This window comes from Natrix helvetica (assembly GCF_964273705.1).
Source record: "Natrix helvetica genome assembly, chromosome: 1".
Lineage (NCBI taxonomy): Eukaryota > Metazoa > Chordata > Lepidosauria > Squamata > Natricidae > Natrix > Natrix helvetica.
This window is the reverse complement of record NC_138548.1, coordinates 98,574,566-98,595,679: the sequence shown is the minus strand read 5'-3', so window position 1 is coordinate 98,595,679 and position 21,114 is coordinate 98,574,566. Positions and strand designations below refer to the sequence as shown.

Here is a 21,114-nt window from a genome sequence, read left to right as displayed (position 1 = left end):
TGCCTTAAAATCCAATTGTTATTTAGTAAATCAATAAAGAAATTCACAGAATTAAGCTGAATGCTTTATTGTCATCCATTTTCAATGAGATAAACTTATCAATGAAGAATCAAGTATCTGACAAAGTGAGAAGACTGTTTTTCACTTGATTCAAATTTTGTTTCCAGAAGTTCAGGGTGTCATATAACTGCTGCCACTGTTGTTTTCCAAAGGTCCGATGTGTGCTGTGACTAAAGAAATGTAAAAAACAAGAAAGTTACATTTTTCTACTTAGAAAATACACGATAGAATCTAGATTTAAAAAAAAAAACCTTTTCAAATTGTTTATAGCAAGCCTCAGCTACTCCAGGATTCTGCAGCCTTCAGTTAAAAACCATAATATAGGACTCATTAGTATTCTCGCCACTGTTTGGCCATTAAATGAAATGTGCTGGAAAATAGGACTCTTTCATTAAATAAGCTAATCACATTCAGTCTGAACTTTAATAAAATTATGATAAACAGCAACTATTTAACTACAGGAAACTGATAAGAATTATCTTACTTCTAGTTAAAATATTAAACAGATGTATAAGTACTATAATCAGGACCACATTAAGTTGGTGGAGAAAAAGACTGAGGACTCACCTGGCCACTACTTTTCTCTGGGTTTGATCAATTTTGCAATGCACCATCTTTGTTTTCACAGCTATATAACAAAACAGAATGAATGAATGAATTCCTTTTAAAATTCCACAAAATATCCTTGTAGTACTCTCTTTTCTTTCAATGTGAATTTATTTCAACCCAGGAAGAAAGGATTACCACCAGGAAGTATTTTATACATTAATTTATTTAAAATAAATACAATGTGCTTTTTTATTTCTATACATTCTGCCATAAAATACATAATTTAATAACAATTATATTCAACTTTGCAGAAACTATACCTGGCTGTTAAAGCAATTAATAATAATAATAATAATAATAATAATAATAATAATAATAATAATAATAATAATAATAATAATAATAATAATAATAAAAATAAAATTTTATTTGTTAGCCGCACCCTCTCCAGAAGGACTCGGGGCGGCGTACAATAAAAACACGTAAAATACAAATATAGACAGTACATACACATAAATATAGACGTATACGTGTACGTGGAGGAGGTAGATAAATAAATGGAGATATAATTAAAATTACAATTTAAAATCCCCTAAGTAAAATTACAAGATTAAAAACCCGTCAGGAGCGATATGATCAAACTATGGTTGAGCCAGGCCAGCTACTTGGAAAAGGTGGGTCTTGAGCTTTGCACGGAAGGAGCGGAGGTCAGAGGTAGTCCTAATATCCGGGGGGAGGTCATTCCACAGGGCTGGACCCGCCACAGAGAAGGCTCTGCTCCTAGGCGCCGCCCCCCGACACTGTCTGGTGGACGGCACCTGGAGAAGTCCCTCTCTGTGCGAGCGAATTGGTCACAGGGATGTATGGGGCAGGATACGATCCCGCAAGTAGCTAGGTTGTGTATTTCACTTAAAATTCAGCTTTAAAAATTCTTACAACTGAAAAATATGTGTTCAACAGAAGTGAATTATACTAAAAATTGTGTTTAACAAATTATATTACCATCAATAACAAATGCTTCCACATCATCAGCTCCTATCTGAAGTTCCTGCTGCATGGTGTCAAAAGAAACGTCCTTATTTTCTACTGCCATTCCCATGAAGGTAAGCAATCTCATTTTTGCCATGTTCTGTTCATGCAACAGACCTATGTTAGAGAATACTGAGATGTAATTACTTGCATGCAAACTCTGACAAATAATTTTCTGTTAACAGGATTTAGGAAGAAATCATTTTTTATAACTGAGATTCTTTTCATAAATTGCACAGATTCATGAAACACCACAGTACCAACACACCAGTACATACAAAATGTGAGCGCTATTTTAACACTGTTATAATATTTTCAGAATTCTAATTCAGTGAGCACCTTTGCCAATTTGAGTGCCAATTTAATGCTTATACAACTCTGCCAAAACATTGGTAGACCTAGGTAAAGTTCCTCAAAATATAAGGCAGACAAAGAAAAATCTCAAGGAAAGTTAGAATACATTAATTGTATTTTAGAAATTGCCAAAGCAAATCCAAATGCACAACTAATAGTTATATTTGAATTAAAACATTGTTATATTAATATAAGAGCAGGAAGCAGATTGCTACCAGACACAATGCTGCATTAATTAGCAATAATTATGATGCAGACTATTTATCTGGCACAGATTCAACAAAAATGTGATCATCATAACTCAACCAAACAGGGTGCTCCAGAAACTACAGCTAACTGGGCTTAATAGAAATCTACGAGCACCAAAAATCAATTAGTTGTGCATTAACTCTAATTAACAAATGCAAATGAAGCATTAATTACCCCTTTAAAAGTAAAAAGGTTGCCTCTTGTCTGTATGATGAGATTCAAATGTGAACATGTTAGGGTGATTCACAGTTGACACAAGATAATACAACTGTTGGCCTAACCTGTCAACTTTAATAAGGCAATGCATTGTAACAAACAGATGCCATCTGTGGGAGCCTTTCCTGAACAGATTTTATAGCTTCATGTGGCTTGTTAATATTTTTGAAACAAGGAGAGATGAGCAAGTAAAAAAGAAGAAAAAATAATTTTTAAGAATAGAAATATTATTGTAACCCTTTATGGAATTCTTCACATACAGATGAATTAAAAATCGTAGTTGAGTTAAATGGATTGACAAAAAAAGAGGTAGAAAATGCATTCTGTGCAATTCCCTGTATCTTAATATTTCAAAAAAGCACATGTAGCCTACTTATTACTTACGTATAAGGGCAACTGGTTCAGTTTCATGTATAAATAAATAAGCCAAACTTGCTTGGAAAAAATGAGTATACTTATCTGAGCCTAATCTACTATACAGTTATGGATCTAGCAGAGGCTTCTTTTAATATAAGAAGAAAATGAAATTACATTGGGCCATTCCTTCTCTACCTGAGCCCTCATTGCCATCTTTAATGCTTCTGGAGAGAGATCAAACTTTTGAAGAAAAATGGATCATAGTCAGAAGGACAGATTTGCAAAAGTCACTGTTTTACTTTGTCTCCTCAAAGGCAACAACACCGTGTTAAGGGCAAATGTGTGGATCTAATCCAATGTCTTCAAGTGGATGAGGTACTAAATTATTTTAAAAATTCTACAGTATTCATTAAATGATACAAGAGCAATGGCATTCCATTTTGCGTTTGCTTTAGAATTACATTTTTTCATCCAATGGAAACAAATTGTATTTATTTTAGAAACTAAAACCCACAAAAATATTAAATCCTGATTTTATGAAAATATTTATTCAGTACTAATATCCCTAAATCGTAATGCAGTAATATAAAAGCCTGCATCACTGAACAATTTTTGCTTTGTCGCTGACCCTTGTCCTAAAATGCTGCAATACAGAAAAAGTAATTTTCATGCATGCAATTACTTATGAACCAGTGCTCCTTTGAAACAGTCAATTACACACCAATGGGGGAGTGTCAAAGTGTTAATTACTACTCCTTTTCTTTCCATGGTGTATAAATAAAGAGGGTGCTGACATTAACATTCCATCACAAAGCTTCATCCTATGAAACATATTAACTGTGATAGAATGTGGTTTGATAGGTTTTAATACATTTGAAAAAGCTTAAGCTTGCATAAGAACACTTAGAAGTATTTAATTTTACTGTACTTTAGTACCTTAATGGTTTCTTTAACAATGTTTGCATACAAAAGACAGGGCACAAGCCTGTAACCAACCCTAAACTCCAAGACTGTGGTTAAAAAAACATCTTAGTAATTCAAGCAATGAACAACTGGGAGGGGGGAAACCAATTCTACTCACTGTGAATAGTAACGTGCAACTGTTCTAAACCTTATTCTTCAGAAGAACAATGCTAGGATTTTTAAGTGCGGTAGCAGTACACTAAATATATAAAATTTGGGAACCCTTTGATCTAGGGTTGATCTAGGATATGTAATTTGAGTTCCTTTACAAAGTTTTCAAATTATCTATAGACTACTCTATAGAAAGGCAGATTCATTTCTTTATATGCCTGTTTACTTTGAATGATCCCAACTAATATGTTAGGAGGTTTTAACATAGTTTATTACTATGTGTGGCACAGAACTGACATCCCAATTTGATATAGCAGGAGAATACAAAGTAAACAATTATCAAATCACATTTTCATTTTGATACACTTTGGGACATTCTTCAATTGAAAAAGAAGAAACAAAGGTAAATCACACCTGCGAGGAAGCTAAAAGTAGTTTATTCAATGGTGCATCTGAGCCTTAACTTAGCTGTAGTGTGCATATACGATTACAGGAAGATAGCTGGGTTATAAGTCTTACTGATGAAAACAGAGGTGAAACAATTCCTCTGCAAACAGAAGTTATTACAGCCTACTACAGAATAAAGAGAAGTATCCCATTCGTATCACTCTTTCCTGAACAGGCTAGGTTAGATTAAACTTAATAATAATATAGATTTAAGAAATAAATAAAAGTAGGATAATAATATAATTCTTACCAAGAGAGTCAATGAAGTCCTTGTTGTTTTGATAAAAACGGACATAGGATGCTAACTTGGCGCTTACAAAAATGGTCAAAAGCTACAAAAAGAAAAAAGAAGAAAAAGAAAAGAAAAAAGAAAAAAAAAGAAATTATCAATAAATCCAATAGGGTAGAACAGCGATGGCAAACCTTTTTTGGCTTGCGTGCCATAAAGGGGGGGGAGCGCAGGGGGGGTCATGTGCAGGCGTGCTGCACCCATAATACAACGTGCGAACCCCCCCACAGTGCGCATGCAAGGCGCGACCCCCCCATTTTTTGCATGCTTTTTCGCCCTCCCCAGGCTCCAGAGGCTTTAAAGGATCCTGGGGAGGGCGAAAAGAGGTTCCCCGCCCTCGGTCCTCCGGAGGCTTCAGGAGCTTTCCTGAAGCTTCCGGAGGGCTTAAACCGACCCTACGAGCAAACTGGAAGTTTGTTCCCGAATTTCCGGTTTGCCCATAGGGCTGGTTTTTTGCGCTCCGGAGGCTTCAGGGAAGCTCCTGAAGTCTCCAGAGGGCCAAGGGCAGAGGGGGATCTTTTTGCCCTCCTCAGGCTCCTATAAAGCCTCTGGAGCCTGGGGAGGGCGAAAAATGGCTTTAAAAAAAGCTGAACTCAGCTGGCCAGCGCGTGCATGCCATCCTGTGGGTAGGTTCACCATCCCGTGGGTAGAAAATAAAACTAAATTTAATTCAATAGGCATTTCACAAACATTTTATTCAGAAGTGTGGATAATGTGCAGCTCACAGTGGTCCAAAGTCCTGTTGCTCAGTGGTCCAAAGTTCTCTTTTCTGATGAGAGCAACTTTTGCATCTCATTTGGAAACAAAGGATCCAGAGTATGGAGGAAGAATGGAGAGGCCAATCAAGCACAGTAATCCCACGGTCATTGAACCAGTTTTTGGTGCTTTTGGCAAAAGTTGCTCTTATCAGAAAAGCGGACTTTGGACCACTAAGCAACAGGACTTTGGACCACTGTGCTTCATTAAGACCAGGGTCAACGCAGCCGTCTACCAGGAGATTTTGGAGCACTTCATGCTTCCTTCTGCAGATGAGCTTTATGGGGATGCTGACTTCATTTTCCAGCTGCCCACACACTGCCAAAAGCACCAAAACCTGGTTCAATGACTGTGGGATTACTGTGCTTGATTGGCCAGCAAACTCGCCTGACCTGAACCCCATAGAGAATCTATGGGGCATTGCCAAGAGGAAGATGAGAGACATGAGACCGAACAATGCAGAAGAGCTGAAGGCCGCTATTGAAGCATCCTGGTCTTCCATAACACCTTAGCCACAGGCTGATAGCTTCCATGCCACGCCGCATCGAGGCAGTGATTGCTGCAAAAGGGGCCCAAACCAAGTACTGAGTACATATGTATGCTTATACTTTTCAGAGGTCCGATATTGTTCTATGTACAATCCTTGTTTTATTGATTGCATGTAATATTCTAATTTTCTGAGATGGTGGATTTGGGGTTTTCATGAGCTGTACACCATAATCATCACAATTATGACAAATCACGGCTTGAACTATCTTGCTTTGCATGTAATGAGTCTTATCTCATATATTAGTTTCACCTTTTAAGTTGCATTACTGAACTAAATGAACTTTTGCATGATATTCTAATTTTTCGAGTTTCACCTGTATTTGGTGGTGTAATTAAAGGTGATTGATTAGAAGCTAGGAGTCTTTTAGTTCTAGTCCTGCCTTAGGCATGAAAGCTAGCTGAGTAATTTTAGGTCAGGTACTTTCTCACAATCCTAAGAGGTTTTTAAAAACCACTTCCAAAAATGTTAATTAAAAAAATCAAGAACTTATTCACAAAATCAGCTTTGATTTAATAGACCATAACAACAAAATACTCCTATGCAGTAATTAAAATTGATTCAATCATATTAACTTCATATTCAAAAATATCTGAAAAGTTGATATGAGAGGTAAAAAAACCTAGATTTGAAAATGGCGTCAGAGACTGCTTCCTGATGCAATCAAAATTGTCCATTCCTCCATCATATATATAGTCTCCCTTTATTTATTTATCAGTATAAATACAACATATATATATAAACATACACACATACAAACATGCACAAATAAAAGTGATATATTTAAAATAGCTGTAAGCATCATGGTAGCTTTGTATTGAGGGCACCAAAGAGGCAATTTTTTGCCTGGATTTCATTTTGGGGGGGCATTATTTATTTAAGTGCACTAAAAGTCACAAATCTTCTCTGTGGTCACCACAATCATTTGGAACAGCCTCTCAGTAGGAATCAGAACAATTTCTACCCTTTTAATATTCCAGAGGGCTATGACCGTCTGGCTCTTCCCCCTGGGATTGAGCTGTGAGAATGTTGGTTTGGCACCTGAAGGGAAGAGTATCTTTATTTTTAACTAGCTGTACCCGGCCACGCGTTGCTGTGGCCCAGTCTGGTTAAATGGAAAAGAAAGAAAAGAGAAAGCGCAAGTCCTCTGGCAGAGGCGGCCCCCGCATGGAAGTGAGCCACGGTGGCCCCTGCAAGAGCTGCCACAGAGGACGCTCCCACAGGCCCTGGCCTGGCCGAGCTGAGGAGAGGAGGCCGCTGCCCCCAACCCGGCTTCCCTCAGTGGTGGCGGCAAGAGGAGGCGTCCGGCGTCCCCTGAGGAGCAGGAGGAGGAAGAAGCCGCCCCTGGCGACGCGGATGCAAGGCAGCCCTCGCTGGCTGCATCCCCATCCAGAGACGCCAGCGCCGCTGCAGTCGCCGCCTCACGGGGCACCCAGCGGCCACCCCAGCCCCGCCTCAGGCTGACACCGCCGCTGCCCTGTCGGAGCCGCCTTGGCGAAGCTGTAGCTGGCTCCCTGTGAGGTGGAGAGCGCGCGCAACCAGCAGGGCTGAGGAGATGTTCCACCTCCACCTCCTCTGGAGCTCCACTGGGCTGGGCGAGGGGAGGCCGGCTTAAGGGTGGGAGGAGGCGCCAAGGGATGGGGCAGGCGCCGCCCTGCCGTAGACAGCAAAGGCCTGGCAGGAGGGGAGGAGAGGGAAGGGGGAGGCTGAAAGGCTTCGGCTCCCCTTGGTGGAAATGGCCACCAAGGGCGGATAGGGGAAAGGGTGCAGCCGCAGCCCAGCCACACATATAAAGGGACCATCGGGACGAAGCTGGAAAGAGGCCGAACTGTTCCGAATATACTATACTCAAGAAATGAACGCTATGGTGTAACATGTGTTGCTTTTACATCCAGCAGATGGCGCTGATTTTTAAAAAAGCATGTTTTTACAAAAAAGCATGTTTTTACCTGTCACAGGTGTGACATCTATATAATATACGTATATAAAAACATGCGCATAGTCGAATGCAACGTTGTATCAAAATTTCAAAGCAATCGGTGAAGAACTTTCAGAGATTTGAGATTTTGAACAAACAAACATTACATTTTTATTTATATAGATTATGTTTTCTAGACTGCTTTGAGTTACAACAGTTATTGCATAAGATAGGTAGTCAGGTACATAAAATAAAAAATAAATAAAACAAAATAAAACAAAGGTCCCTTATACAGTATATAAAGGACATATATAGGGCTCAGATTTTCTAGCTGAGATTTAGCATGACATGCACGAGCAGAAATAAACTATGGTTAGATTATTATATCCCTCTTTCATCCTGGGTCCAGAAAATAGTTCAGTTTTCTCTTTCATTAAGTGTTTCCCTTGTTCAGACAATGTAGGTTATACTTATTCACTATCAATTTAAGCAAGTTACTTTCTTCAGTAACTTAAAGTTGGACTTTTTGAAACTAAGTATTATTCACATTAACCATGATTTGTGAAATACGGAGAAGTTGAAAACAGGAAGGGAGAAGCATGCATGCCCAATGATAATTACAACATTCTTGCTTGTTTACAGCACATTGGGATGTAATTTATTGCAACCATTAAAATTGACAGAATTCGTAAGAAAGTGGACTTAAATCACTCAAATACCTTAGCTAGAATATCTCATGTTCTTTTATAACAGTTTTATAATTTTTAATAATACTTACATCATGGATAAGTTCTCCTTCCAAAAATTTGACTGGCTTTAAAGCAAGAAGATGATCAAAAAGAAAGGTATTTGGATCCTTTAGAGCACGGACAATACACCTAAACAGAAAGCAATATGGACATACACAATTTTGATGCTATTATTGGATTACTTCATTTTACTATTTAGAAGAACATATTCCTGTAATAATTTACAGATTACAATCCATGCTCTTAGATCTAAACTTTCTAAAACTACAACTTAGCAGAAAAAAGAAATAAGGAACACTGAAGAAAAACAATGAATTGTACTTAAATTGAAATACTCTTCATGTTTTGGAAGATTATATAGCATATCCTTGTAAATAAATTATTTCCTATTGCCAACATTCTAAATGTCTGGAATCTGCATTATGAAACTAGTAGTAATAATAAGACCCCTGCCTTTTCTACATATGTGTACTTATGTCCTTTTCCCACTCAAAGACTGTTTTAGCTGCATCTCTTTTTGCCATATGTTTAATACAGCTTTACAAAGATACAGAGGAAGTAAACAGTTACTCCTGACCAAAATTCTCCATGAAAAACACATGATTTTACATTACATTACCTGTGAGCATCAACTCTAGCCTGAGATGCATTATCTTCTGTGTAACTTCCCAGCAATTCTACCATGACTTTTGCTGCACTGTCACTACTGGGGAGTAAAAACACTTCTTTTGAAAATCATGTCATAAAGGCATTATAAAATTATTATTCTAATGCAAAGCACATGGAAAGTTACAATTCTGATGTAGAAGTATAAGGATAAAGAAGCACCGTGAAGTTATTCGGTCTCAATTTTCCTTTTAAAATGTGGTTTCATAGTTAACTTTATACAGTAATTTTTTAAAGTAATTTTATACAGTAATCTTAAACTGGTTGTAGGAAAATTGTCTGGTTGTAGGAAGCCCTTTTAGATAGAACATATTAAAACACATCTGTATATAATTGTTAAGAAACAAAGTAAATGCTAATGTTGCTTAAATCTTTTCAATTCCTTTTTGGAGGGGCAGAAATGTTAAGAAAATCATACAAGAGCCACAAAAACAGTACAGAATATTTATATAGTAGTATTATAAAAAACCCACCTCCTATGGTCTGTTGAAAAGTCTAGGCCTTTAAGCCTTTATAATAACACAATATTATCAGGGCCATATGGACTTCAGGGGCAAGGCGGTGCCAGGTGTCATTCCTCAAAATGTCAGAGAGGTCGTTTATAAGACCGGCAGTGCTGGGTGATACTTTTGGAAGATTTCTAAATTTCTCATACCTTAAAATATAACTACTTTGAATGATCTCTTGAGCCTAAAGTTTTAATGATAAACCTTCACAAATTTTCAAATATAATTTTGATCTTAAAAATATATATTTGATACATTATATTTGATTGGCTGAGACTGCAAGGCCAGTTCCTGCATTAACTTGTTCTTTTTTTTTTGGGGGGGGGGGGGAGATCCAAGAATTGCCAAATAAACATTCAAAGTCAAAATTTATTATTTATCCATCCATCCTCTAAACTCAAAAAGGGGAAACATCAAAAAATCCAGTAGAATGAATTTCCACATGTGCCCCTAGAGTCTGTTATAGAATTGCTCTTCAATATTTTAATATCCCTAGAGACTCTCACTCAAGAATCTATTTTCAGATCTTGTAACAATCAATCACTATTATCATCAAATTTGCTTTGAAGAAAAGGCTCATTAAATAGTTTTCTGCAAAAGAACCTGAATGGATCGTACGTTGTATAAATGTATTGGAAATTCACTTTCATAGTGAGAAAAGGAAAACCATTAGCACCACTATCATGTAAATAGAAAAAAAAACCATCAATAGAAAAGTATGATCACCCAATACAACACAATGATGATTAATTCATATACTCATTAATTCAGCATAAATAACTCCGGTATCACTTTAGGAACGGGAACGCAAATGATATTTAATATATCAATCTGTGAAGATGTTGGATAACCATTTGTCGGAAGTGGTGTAGGGTTTCCTGCCTGAGCAGGGGGTTGCACTAGAAGACCTCCAAGGTCCCTTCCACCTCTGCTATTCTGTTCTGTTCTATTCATCTAAGAACAAGAAAATCCAAAATAAAATCCAGATTTTTCTTCTTCTTTGACTTTTCCCTTAGGTTAGAAGGGGTTAATAAAGGTTAGAAGGGGCCCAAACTAGGAATTTTTCCTGTTGCTTAACCAATAGATGGTATGTGGAAATTACCATTTATTCTAATCCTGAAAGCCTAATACCTTGCTATTTAACATTTGAATTCATCATTTCAAATGGAGCTGAGAGAGTTCACTGTGCCGCAGACATCCGGGTGTGAGTCCCTTGTCGTGAGATGGGGTCCTGGGGGGCAGTTGGGCCTGCTGATAGAATACCTGGCTCCTCGCTATACATCAGCGGCCCTGCCTGAACTCAAGGTGATCGCATCGGTGGCGGTTGAGACCCCCAAACTTTTAGTGATGGGGGATTTCAACCTGCCGTCGATGGGAGAAGCGTCTGAGGGGGTTCGGGAGTTCATGGCTTCCATGACAGCCATGGACCTGACCCAATTAATTCAGGGCCCTACCCACGAAGGGGGCCACACGTTGGACCTTGTCTTTGTCTCTGGCCAGTGGACGAGTGATCTGGGAATAGGGGATTCAACTGTTATTCCCCTGTCATGGTCAGATCACTCACTTCTCCGACTTGACTTCTCTGGTGCTACCCCCCGCTGCGGGGAGGCGGAACCGGAAGGTATTAGATGGTTCCGCCCCAAGTGCCTGATGGAACCAGATAAGTTCCAGACGGAGCTTGGGCCACCTCCTGTAGACCTGACCCGCCCCCGGGTGGAGGACCTGGTAGACGCATGGAATAGTGCGACTGCTGGGGCCCTAGACCGAGTGGCGCCTTTGCGGCCTCTCCTGCGGCGACGAACCACCCTGGCCCCTTGGTTTACCGAGGAGCTAAGGGTGATGAAACACCACAAGAGACGCCTAGAGAGTCGTTGGAGATCCTCCCGTTCAGAATTTGACCGAGCACAGGCACGAGCCTATTTGAGGACGTACCTTGTGGCATTAAGAGCGGCCAAACGTCAACATTGTGCCGCCCTTATTGCGTCCGCAGATAACCGCCCTGCTGCCCTGTTTCAGGTGACACGCTCCCTCTTGTCTGAGAGGCCGCGGGAAGCCCCTTTACAGGGCAGAGCAGAGGAGTTTGGGAAATATCTACAGGACAAAGTCGCTCAAATCCGGATGGGATGGGCCCCTTTCAGTGGTCCAGTGGGGGCGCCCGAGGCGAGTCTTGAGGGACCATTCTGGGAGGAGTTTGACTCGGTTGCCATCGAGGATTTGGACAGGCTGCGTGGACGCCTGCGACCTACCACATGTTTATTGGACCCGTGTCCCTCCTGGCTTGTACTGGCATCCTGGGAGGTTACACGCGACTGGCTCCTGGGCCTAGTGAACGCTTCGTTGGGCAAGGGGTCTCTGCCGGCCGCCTTGAAAGAGGCGGTTGTGAGGCCCCTGCTCAAGAAGCCTTCCCTGGACCCAACAGAGCTAGTTAATTATCGTCCAGTCTCCAACCTTCCCTTTTTAGCGAAGGTTGTAGAGAGTGTGGTGGCACAACAGTTCCCACGTCACCTGGAGGAGAATGATTATCTGGACCCGCGCCAGTCCGGCTTCCGACCCGGGCACAGCACGGAGACGGCCTTGGTCGCGTTGGTTGATGATCTCTGGAGGGCCAGAGATAGGGGTTGTTCCTCTATCCTGGTCCTATTAGATCTCTCGGTGGCGTTCGATACCATCGACCATGGTATCCTGTTGCACCAGCTAGAGGGGCTGGGAGTCAGGGGCACCGTTCTACGGTGGTTTGGCTCCTACCTCTCTGGCCGAACGCAACGTGTGTTGGCAGGGGAGCAGAGATCGACCCTGAGCCCCCTCACATGTGGGGTGCCACAGGGATCGGTGCTCTCGCCTCTCCTGTTCAACACATACATGAAACCGCTGGGCGAGATCATCCGTGGCTTTGGGGTGGGATATCATCTGTATGCTGATGATACTCAGCTGTACATTTCCACCCCGAACCACCCCAACGAGGCCGTCGAAATGATGTCCCGGTGTTTGGAGGCCGTACGGGTCTGGATGGATGGCAACCGACTAAAACTCAACCCCTCCAAGACGGAGTGGCTGTGGCTTCCGGCCCCCCGGTTCAACCAGTTGCTTCCATCTCTGGCCATCGGGGGCGAGCAACTGGCCCCCGTGGAACAGGTGCGCAATTTGGGCGTCCTCCTGGATGCCCGGCTGTCCATGGATGACCATGTAACAGCCGTGGCAAGGGGGGCGTTCCATCAGGTTCGCCTGGTGCGCCAATTGCGCCCCTTATTGGACCGGGATGCCCTACGCACAGTCACCCATGCGCTGGTGACGTCTCGCCTGGACTACTGCAATGCTCTCTACATGGGGCTTCCCTTGAGATGCACTCGGAGACTGCAGTTGGTCCAGAATGCGGCCGCGCGGGTGATTATGGGGAGGACTAGATACTCCCCTGCAACACCTCTCCTGCGCGAGCTGCACTGGCTTCCTGTAGTCTATCGGTGCGTTTCAAGGTTTTGATTACGATCTTTAAAGCGCTTCATGGCACAGGACCTAGTTACATGCGGGATCGCATCCTGCCCCATACATCCCTACGACCAATCCGCTCACACAGAGAGGGACTTCTCCGGGTGCCGTCCACTAAACAGTGTCGGGGGGCGACACCCAGGAGCAGAGCCTTCTCTGTGATGGGCCCAGCCCTGTGGAATGACCTCCCCCGTGACATCAGGATGACTTCCGATCTCCGCTCCTTCCGTGTACAGCTTAAGACCCACCTTTTTCAATTATCTGGCCTGGCTCAACCGTAGTTTTTTCTTATTCCTCCTGACAGTCCTTTTAAATTTTAAATTGTGTTATTATTAAGGGGTATTTTAATGGCTGATTTTTAACATTCTTAATGTGATGTAATTGTTACCTCCTCCGTGCATGTATGTCTTTGTATATGTGTGGATTTGTTGTTTATGTGTTTGCACATATGTTTTTATGTTTTATATGTTTTATTGTACGCCGCCCCGAGTCCTTTTTGGAGAGGGAGCGGCTAATAAATTAAAAATTATTATTATTATTATTAGTAATAAAATTACTTTCAACTATTCTGCTATCTGCCCCTCAATCCTACCCATCTGTTTTTACAACCACATATCCTGAATATTCCAATTGACTCAATCAATCTCTTTAAATGAAGAAGTTAAAGCAGTCTGGAGTCAATCCTATGACTAGGCCAAAAAACCCTTTACCAGAACATTGATCCAGATCATTCCTTCCCAATTCCTCTCTGTGTCCTGCTGAATATTTTCCTATACTATACCATTCTGGGATGGATTTAGCACTTCCCGCAAGAGTTTTGTCCAAAAAGGAAGAAGACCAAGATGTCCCAAATATAATAAAATATTTATTATAGACTTAATGAATTCCACAGGAACCAAATTAGTCATGACAAAGGTAAACCAAGTTTAAAACACCTTGTCTACATATGTTTAACTGTGGATTCAACATATATTTTAAAAATTGATATACATGTACTTTTTCTTACCTCTTCTTGCAGTCCACCAATACATCATATAGCAGTCGAAGAACAGTGTGTTTTTTCTCCGTGGTAAGATCCCAATCTGAAATCCATTTTCGAACCTATATAAAATATTTAAGATAAAAAGTATGTTTTTACTGTTGAGCAACATCATTCAATAGTTTGGCTTTTGAAATGAAAACATGTCTAAAATAAGGTTTAAGAATGTCAGATATTATCTAGTTTCAGACATCAGATATTAGCTAGTTTGTATGTCTTTGCTTACCAGTGGTAATTGAGTCTGGGAGCTCCATCAGTACGTAATAGTAATAATGTGATGTCATATGATTTATGATAGAGTTTCAAGCAGGCTCAGTTGCCACTGTTAGGGGAATCCTGCATGGTCGCAGCATACCACAGTCATGCGATTGGCATTTGCAACCTCTGACCAGCTTTCCCATTGATTTTGTTTGACAGTGACAGTCACACATTACGATCAGGTGACCATAGCATGCTGAAATGCCATACACAAGCCAGTTGTCCAAACAGTGATCACATGATCATGAGGATGCTATGATAATCACAACTAAGAGGACCTGTCATAAGTACCCTTTGTTCAGTGCAGTCATAATTTTGAACTTGCTGAACACATGACCATTAAGAGAGAATCAGTACAATTTTATACTTATTCTTCCAGAAATAGTAATATTACCACACATAATTTATTTGAAAGCAGAAAACCAAACTCCAATTGAAAAATCCAACATAGTACCAAAGAAGTGGATTGGATTTATTTCTACCTATGGAAGGCACCTGACCCAATGGCAAAAACATAGCAGCCCTAATTCTAATCCACCAACTGCCAGTGTTCTAGAGTCCATCAATCCTCTCGAATGTGTTTTAAAAGAATCAGTGGAACACTGGAAGATGGTGAAGTTAATAAAAATCTTATTTACTCTCCATCTTCAGGAAGATGGACTGCCTGAACAGTTTTCTCAGCATATGATCCTGCTACTGAGAATGATCTCTGGATACAAATTAATGCCTTTTTAAAGAATAATTTTAGGAACTCTATTTTAATTGATAATTTTGTATTAGTTAACCTGCCCTCAAATTGCTTACCTGTTCCAGTTCAGTTGGAATGTACTGTACAGCACCACAACTGGAAGCTACTTTAAGAAGGCTGCAGTAGACTGTATACCTTGCAGGGGTATTTTTATCCATCCCATGGAAGAGGTTACTCAACCTAAACAATAATGGACAATCCATTTTCACCAAATTTTTAAGTGTACTAAAAGCAAACATTTTACCATTACAATGAATTCTGTGATACTCAATAATTTTTTTGACCCTTACAGAATATTATTCCCATTTCACTACTCATATGTGGAAGTGTGAAAAAGGTTTGTAGAGTCTTACAAGACATCCAGAGATTCTTACCAGAGATTCTTTATGTAATGAAAAACATACTATTTTCTCCCAAACAAGACACTTACAGCTGAAGCCTGAGTGAAGGCCGTTCACCTTCCCGAAATTTGACTAGTTTCTCACACAAACTTTCAATCAAAGCCTCTTGTTTGTCAGGTTCCAGAATAAGAAGCAAAGATACTACACTGTTCATCACACTTTCAACATCTATGTGGAAAACAAAAATACACATTAGAAAAAAGTTCTTGTCTTGCAGATATGTATCAAGTATTCCTTGATTCATCTCTGATACTAGAATGGCAATAAATTTAATAGCCTCACGTAAATCTGAGCGCCTCATATATAATTTAGCTGGCTTGGCCAGTATAGGCTAGTCACATTAGGTTATGAACTGATACTTTTTGATCTTGATTAGATAAATGAACAAAAGTTTGTCAGCTCCATTGTTCAAGAAATATTCTTCCAGAAAGAATCAGAACTATAACAACACCCACTAATCCTAAACTTCCAGATACTACAGAAAGTCTCTCCCAAACTAATCCTGCCTGTAAATGTAATGCAGCTCTCAATCTCCATGCACTTTCCCCCCCTCATGTAAAGGGTAACCCTTAGATACTCATATTACAGAAAAATACATCAATGTTGTTCGGCTTCTATTCAATTCCCACTGTAAATTATCCACCAGTGAATTGAGTTCATTTATATGTCCAATCTAGGCTAAAAACTGTATGGAAAATACAATTAATTTGTAATGTTCCTGGTCTTTACATCATTTCTATTTCTTTCATTTTTGAAACATTTACCAAAGCATCTGTATTGTACAAACCTTTGTCGTCATCTTTTAGGCACACATCACATGCTTCAATAATCTGAGCTAAATCAATATGAAGTCCACCTTCTGAATTCTCTTCCGAGATTTCTGCTCCCTTGGATTTTAGATAGGCTCTAAGTTCTGCAGCCTTTTAAAGAAGAACATTGCCTGTGAAAACTGCACATGCTCAGTAGCTCTAGAAAACTTAACAATTATAATCATTACTTGGTTAAAATAAAATATAATTTGTTACAGTACATAGAGTAGTGTAACTGGAACTTAAATTTTACTACAAAGACTTGAAGTAGTCAAAATTATCAATTGAAGTCAGCATGGCTGGAGAACAAACTGATCAGCTGAACATAGTTTAATATATAAGAATAGTAATGGTGTTGGTACTATGTACAACCTATATATTGAATAAACACACGGCGGTTTCATGAAAAAATTTCTAGTCTATTTTAAGCTACACATAATATTTGACATTTAGTTTTTTTTAACCTGTATTTTATTATTTCAGGCATACAAAATAGTATATAACTATTATTTCAGGATATAATAGCCACAATCATAATTGATTCCATTTTACTATCTGCAGTGTCAAAAAGAAAATCATAAGGGCTCAAATGCCTAACCAGAAATACCAGAAGGTAGGAATGATGCAAACCAGGATCTAGTTACTGATAACTGGGAAAAACTTCTCAGGGCCTTTTGAATTTTCAGTTGTTTTAATAGCACCAACTTTACTATGAACATGAAAGGTTCTGCAAATGGTTAAGCAGAAGTGAACTTTGCCTTCAGTTCTGACACTGAAAACAAAAATCCTAGGCTCAAAAAACTATTTAGGACTTTCTTCTTTGCTTCAGTCCTAAGTCTTAGGGGTGAAGTGCTAATAGGGGTAAATAGACCCTGGACTGCATGTGAAGCCAGAACCACATAATTCCTGATCAATGAAGCATTGTCAGAGCAGGCAGACCGACTTTGTCAAACTGGTAGTGGGGGGGGGGGGAGAGGTGTGTGTGTGAACCAGGAAAAAAAGGCAGCTGGATGCGAAGCAAGAAGAGGGACGAGCAGATTCTGGAGAAAAGGCAACTTAAACGGTTATCCTCCAGTGGGATAGATCGGCAGGTAGGTAGACAGGTCCTGCTGCACGCTACTAGCAAAATATCCCTGCCTGCCTGCCACGAGCCAGCCGGAGCTGTAGTCCTGTTTTACATTCATTCCTGAGTCCCAAAGGTGCTTCTCCGCCACAACTGGACTTGCTCTGTTTATCGTCGGGGATGTTTCGCTTCTCATCCAAGAAGAACTGAAGAAGCTCCTTGGAAGAGAAGCGAAACGTCTCCAAGGAAAAAACAAAAAAACCCTCCTCCAGTTGCCCCCCCCGGGGGGGGGAGCCATGACCTGGATGACTGAGAATCTCCATAGACATTCATTCCTAAAGACTGGGGAATAAGGCGGGGGGGGAGGGGAGATGAAAAACGGAAGGCGCCAACAGCCTCAGGAGAGAAAGCAACCGCTTGGTAATCCCGACCTGATCTTCCTCCGTGATATCGATAAAAGCCGGCACGCTCATGGCCACGACAGTCCCCACACCTCGCCTCCACCGCACTCTCCGGGCGGAAAAGGCCGCGCCACTCTAGAGACGTCATTTCCGTTTCCGGGGCATAGATCTCTCTCCCTCCCTCCCTCCCTCCCTCCCTCCCTCCCTCTCCCTCCCTCCCTCTCTCTCTCCCCCCCCCCCAAATCGCCGTTTCTCAGCGCGCTTTTGCCTTCGGCGGGCCCTCCTGGTTCTGCCAGTCTCTCGGGTAGTTGCGCTCGGCCGATTTTTCCGGCACTTCGGTTAAAACAACGCGCGCGTTGCCCATCGCAGTGCGACAGGGATTGAACGCTGATGATGATGATGATTAGTATTAGTGCTAGTGTTAGTATTTTAATTTTATTAATATTATTTTGCCTCTAATAAACAACTTTTGGAACGGTTTTTTTTTTGAAATGGGGAAACAAGCCTCGTTTTAAAAGCTTCAAAGCATTGCGGCTAGGCCGATTTTTTCTTCTGCGGTTAGGAGATATTTATTTTATTTATTAGTTTGTCAAACCTGTATGTATAGGATAGCAGGTATAAGTATGAACATGGGCATGAACAAAGGAAAGTAATACAAATAAATGGGGACAGTAGGACAGGGACGGTAAGCACGCTGCACGCCCCCTTTGATTACACAAGTTCAGAAACAACGAGCCTTGCTCTCAATTTCGTGAATTCATAAGCAATAGTTTCCCATCACATTTATCGTTAGCTAAAGCAAGCCCTACTCCCCCAGTACCGAAAACCATTTTTGTGCTTTCTGCTTAAGCGTGGAGATCGGACATGTTGATGGGGGGGCGGGGACCGCCCTTCCCCGTTTTTCATCTAGTCAATTCTGGCTGGATTGTATATTTTGACTTCGTTTTTAAATCTATTTGAAAACAAGTCATTGCTGAAACAAAAAGTAAAATTTGTGTGGCAGGGTGTTACTGTTTTAAAAGATGGAAGGTTGTCACACTGAAGCCTTGAGGGGCATTCATTTGCTTTGGCATACAATGAGGTACTTTGCTTTGTGACTCCAGTACTATTTTAGAAAAAGTTTCACTAACTTACTAATGCTTCCTCTGCCTTCTTGCAGGTGCTTACCTGGAAGCAAGATCCATTTAAGTACAATAAAGATAGAAAAAGAAGGGCTGGTACTTTACAAATGTGGGGTGTAAATCTGGGCCTTGTTTTGAAGTGTGAATTCCATCCCTGAACCTTTTTCCAGGGATCTGTGAAATCATTCTTTTTCATGTAATATAGAAGAATGAAGGTAAAGGAGGAAAAAGAAGAAACTTTCCTGCTTCTTCCTTCCAGTGCTGCGACCAATGAAACTAAAGACGTGAAAGAAGCCCCCATACCAGGGAAGGTTTTAATATTTCACTCTCTTGACAAATTAAGGCATAAAGTAATAACTCTGAGTTTTCCCTAGTGATTGTTTACAGCAGTCATCACTAAAACATATTTACCAATGTTTAAATAACAATAGCATTGACTACTATTACAGAAAATTAACTATTAATTAAAATATTGTTATTTCATTTTCTTAAAAAACTGACATTTCTTATATATTGTTTGTAAACCACAACGCACCTTTTCTGATTAAGATCTGATGCAAGATCCAATATTAGAACTGTTTAAAAAAGTTTCTCCCTTTCTGCCTTTGTACTTAGGATTTTTTTTTAAAAAAAGCATTGTACAATTTGAGTAAATAGGGGAAGTTTTGTCTCTCTTTTTAAAGTATGGAACTGTAGAACATAAAAAGAAATAGCACTTGAGATAAATGATTCTGGGGGACAAGGTTATGTGGAGGATGGACATTTCATGTAAGTAGCAGGCTGAGAAAGGGTAAAAGGGTAAAACTTTTGCTTAGTGAATATGAAGGAATCTAGTACAAAACCCCAGTCTGCTGTTTTCCCTTAATATCCCCATATTCCGTTGTAATTTCCATTCTGTTTAATGTGTTTTTGGAGAAAATGGAGATGATACTGCATATGCATTAAGTATCCTATTTTATCATTTGAAGCAGCCTTAAATTATGTCAATTATTATACAATAGTTGTAGTGGAATAACCGTAATTATAAAATACAAATTTACCATCAGTTTTTTGTTAATGATTTTTATGCTTTCATTGTTGTTTGTGAGTCACCAAGGATATACAATACAATATAATAGTAGAGTTGGAAGGGACCTTGGAGGTCTTCTAGTCCAACCCTCTGCCTAGGCAGGAAACCCTATACCGTTCCAGACAAATGGCTATCCAACATCTTCTTAAAGACTTCCAGTGTTGGGGCATTCACAACTTCTGGAGGCAAGCTGTTCCACTGATTAATTGTTCTAACTGTCAGATATGCCAAATAAGAAGGGTGGCTGCAAAAAAGCTTTTGAATAAGTGGGAAACAGTTATGCTGTTTTAGTAACAGCAAAGATGAAGACAAAGACATGTGGAAGTTACTCTCTCATATGTCTTCTTTTTTAATGACTTTCAAGAAGCAAAAAACCCTCTCAGGTTGGTTTGTCACATATGAGAATAATGTTGAGAAGCAGCCACATATTTATGCTTCTGGAAAAGCAGTTTCTTAGGACAATGATGAGGGAATTCAAAAGAAATATCGAAATTATTAGAGAGGGTTATACTGTCAAAATGTAGTAGTAAATCTACAAGCTGACTAAATAGTTATATCTGACTATATATTTGGCTATAGCTTAGATTATTCCCTTCCTGATCTATACAATTATTGGCTTGCAAAGTGGTAGGCTACTTAAAAAGCAAAGCGTGTGCATAAAGCTTCCTACAAGGCATTAAAAATGGAACTAGGAAACATAAAGGCACTGGTCAACCAACATTGATTCATTTCATAATCATTTATTTCCGTCATGCTCCTTGAACTATACTGGAAAAGAGATGTATAAGCATATTACATTACAATAACATAAATCACCATACTTGTATTTGGATTTAGAGCCTGTGCTATGAGACAAATAAATTGTTTTCATAGAGGTATATCACTACAAAAATCCACTTCAACGACTTTGTTTGGTTCTCATTCTTGTTACAAAATAGCAGTTTCTATGGATTAAT

At 40.0% G+C, this 21,114-nt stretch overlaps 1 protein-coding gene across 1 annotated transcript; it reads right to left on the bottom strand.

The window, feature by feature from the left end:
* Positions 1-51: 51 nt before the first annotated feature.
* EIF3M (eukaryotic translation initiation factor 3 subunit M) lies at positions 52-18,138 on the bottom strand. Its single transcript, XM_081969764.1, has 11 exons — positions 17,999-18,138; positions 16,483-16,615; positions 15,725-15,863; positions 15,351-15,474; positions 14,256-14,350; positions 9,214-9,300; positions 8,624-8,723; positions 4,586-4,667; positions 1,612-1,755; positions 628-688; positions 52-230 (listed from the first exon to the last, which is right to left on the bottom strand). Exons 1-11 carry the CDS (start codon positions 18,038-18,040, stop codon positions 110-112), a joined length of 1,128 nt encoding a protein of 375 aa, XP_081825890.1. The 5' UTR covers positions 18,041-18,138; the 3' UTR covers positions 52-109.
* Between the last annotated feature and the right edge of the window lie 2,976 nt (positions 18,139-21,114).

Excerpts from the sequence above, each read along its gene's own strand:
- EIF3M (XM_081969764.1), bottom strand. The coding sequence starts at position 18,040 with ATGAGCGTGCCGGCTTTTATCGATATCACGGAGGAAGATCAG. Across the intron at positions 9,301-14,255 it reads TTGGTGGACTGCAAGAAGAG|TAGTGACAGTGCAGCAAAAG; the intron begins GTAAGAAAAAGT and ends TTTACTCCCCAG. Across the intron at positions 1,756-4,585 it reads GGACTTCATTGACTCTCTTG|GTCTGTTGCATGAACAGAAC; the intron begins GTAAGAATTATA and ends TCTCTAACATAG.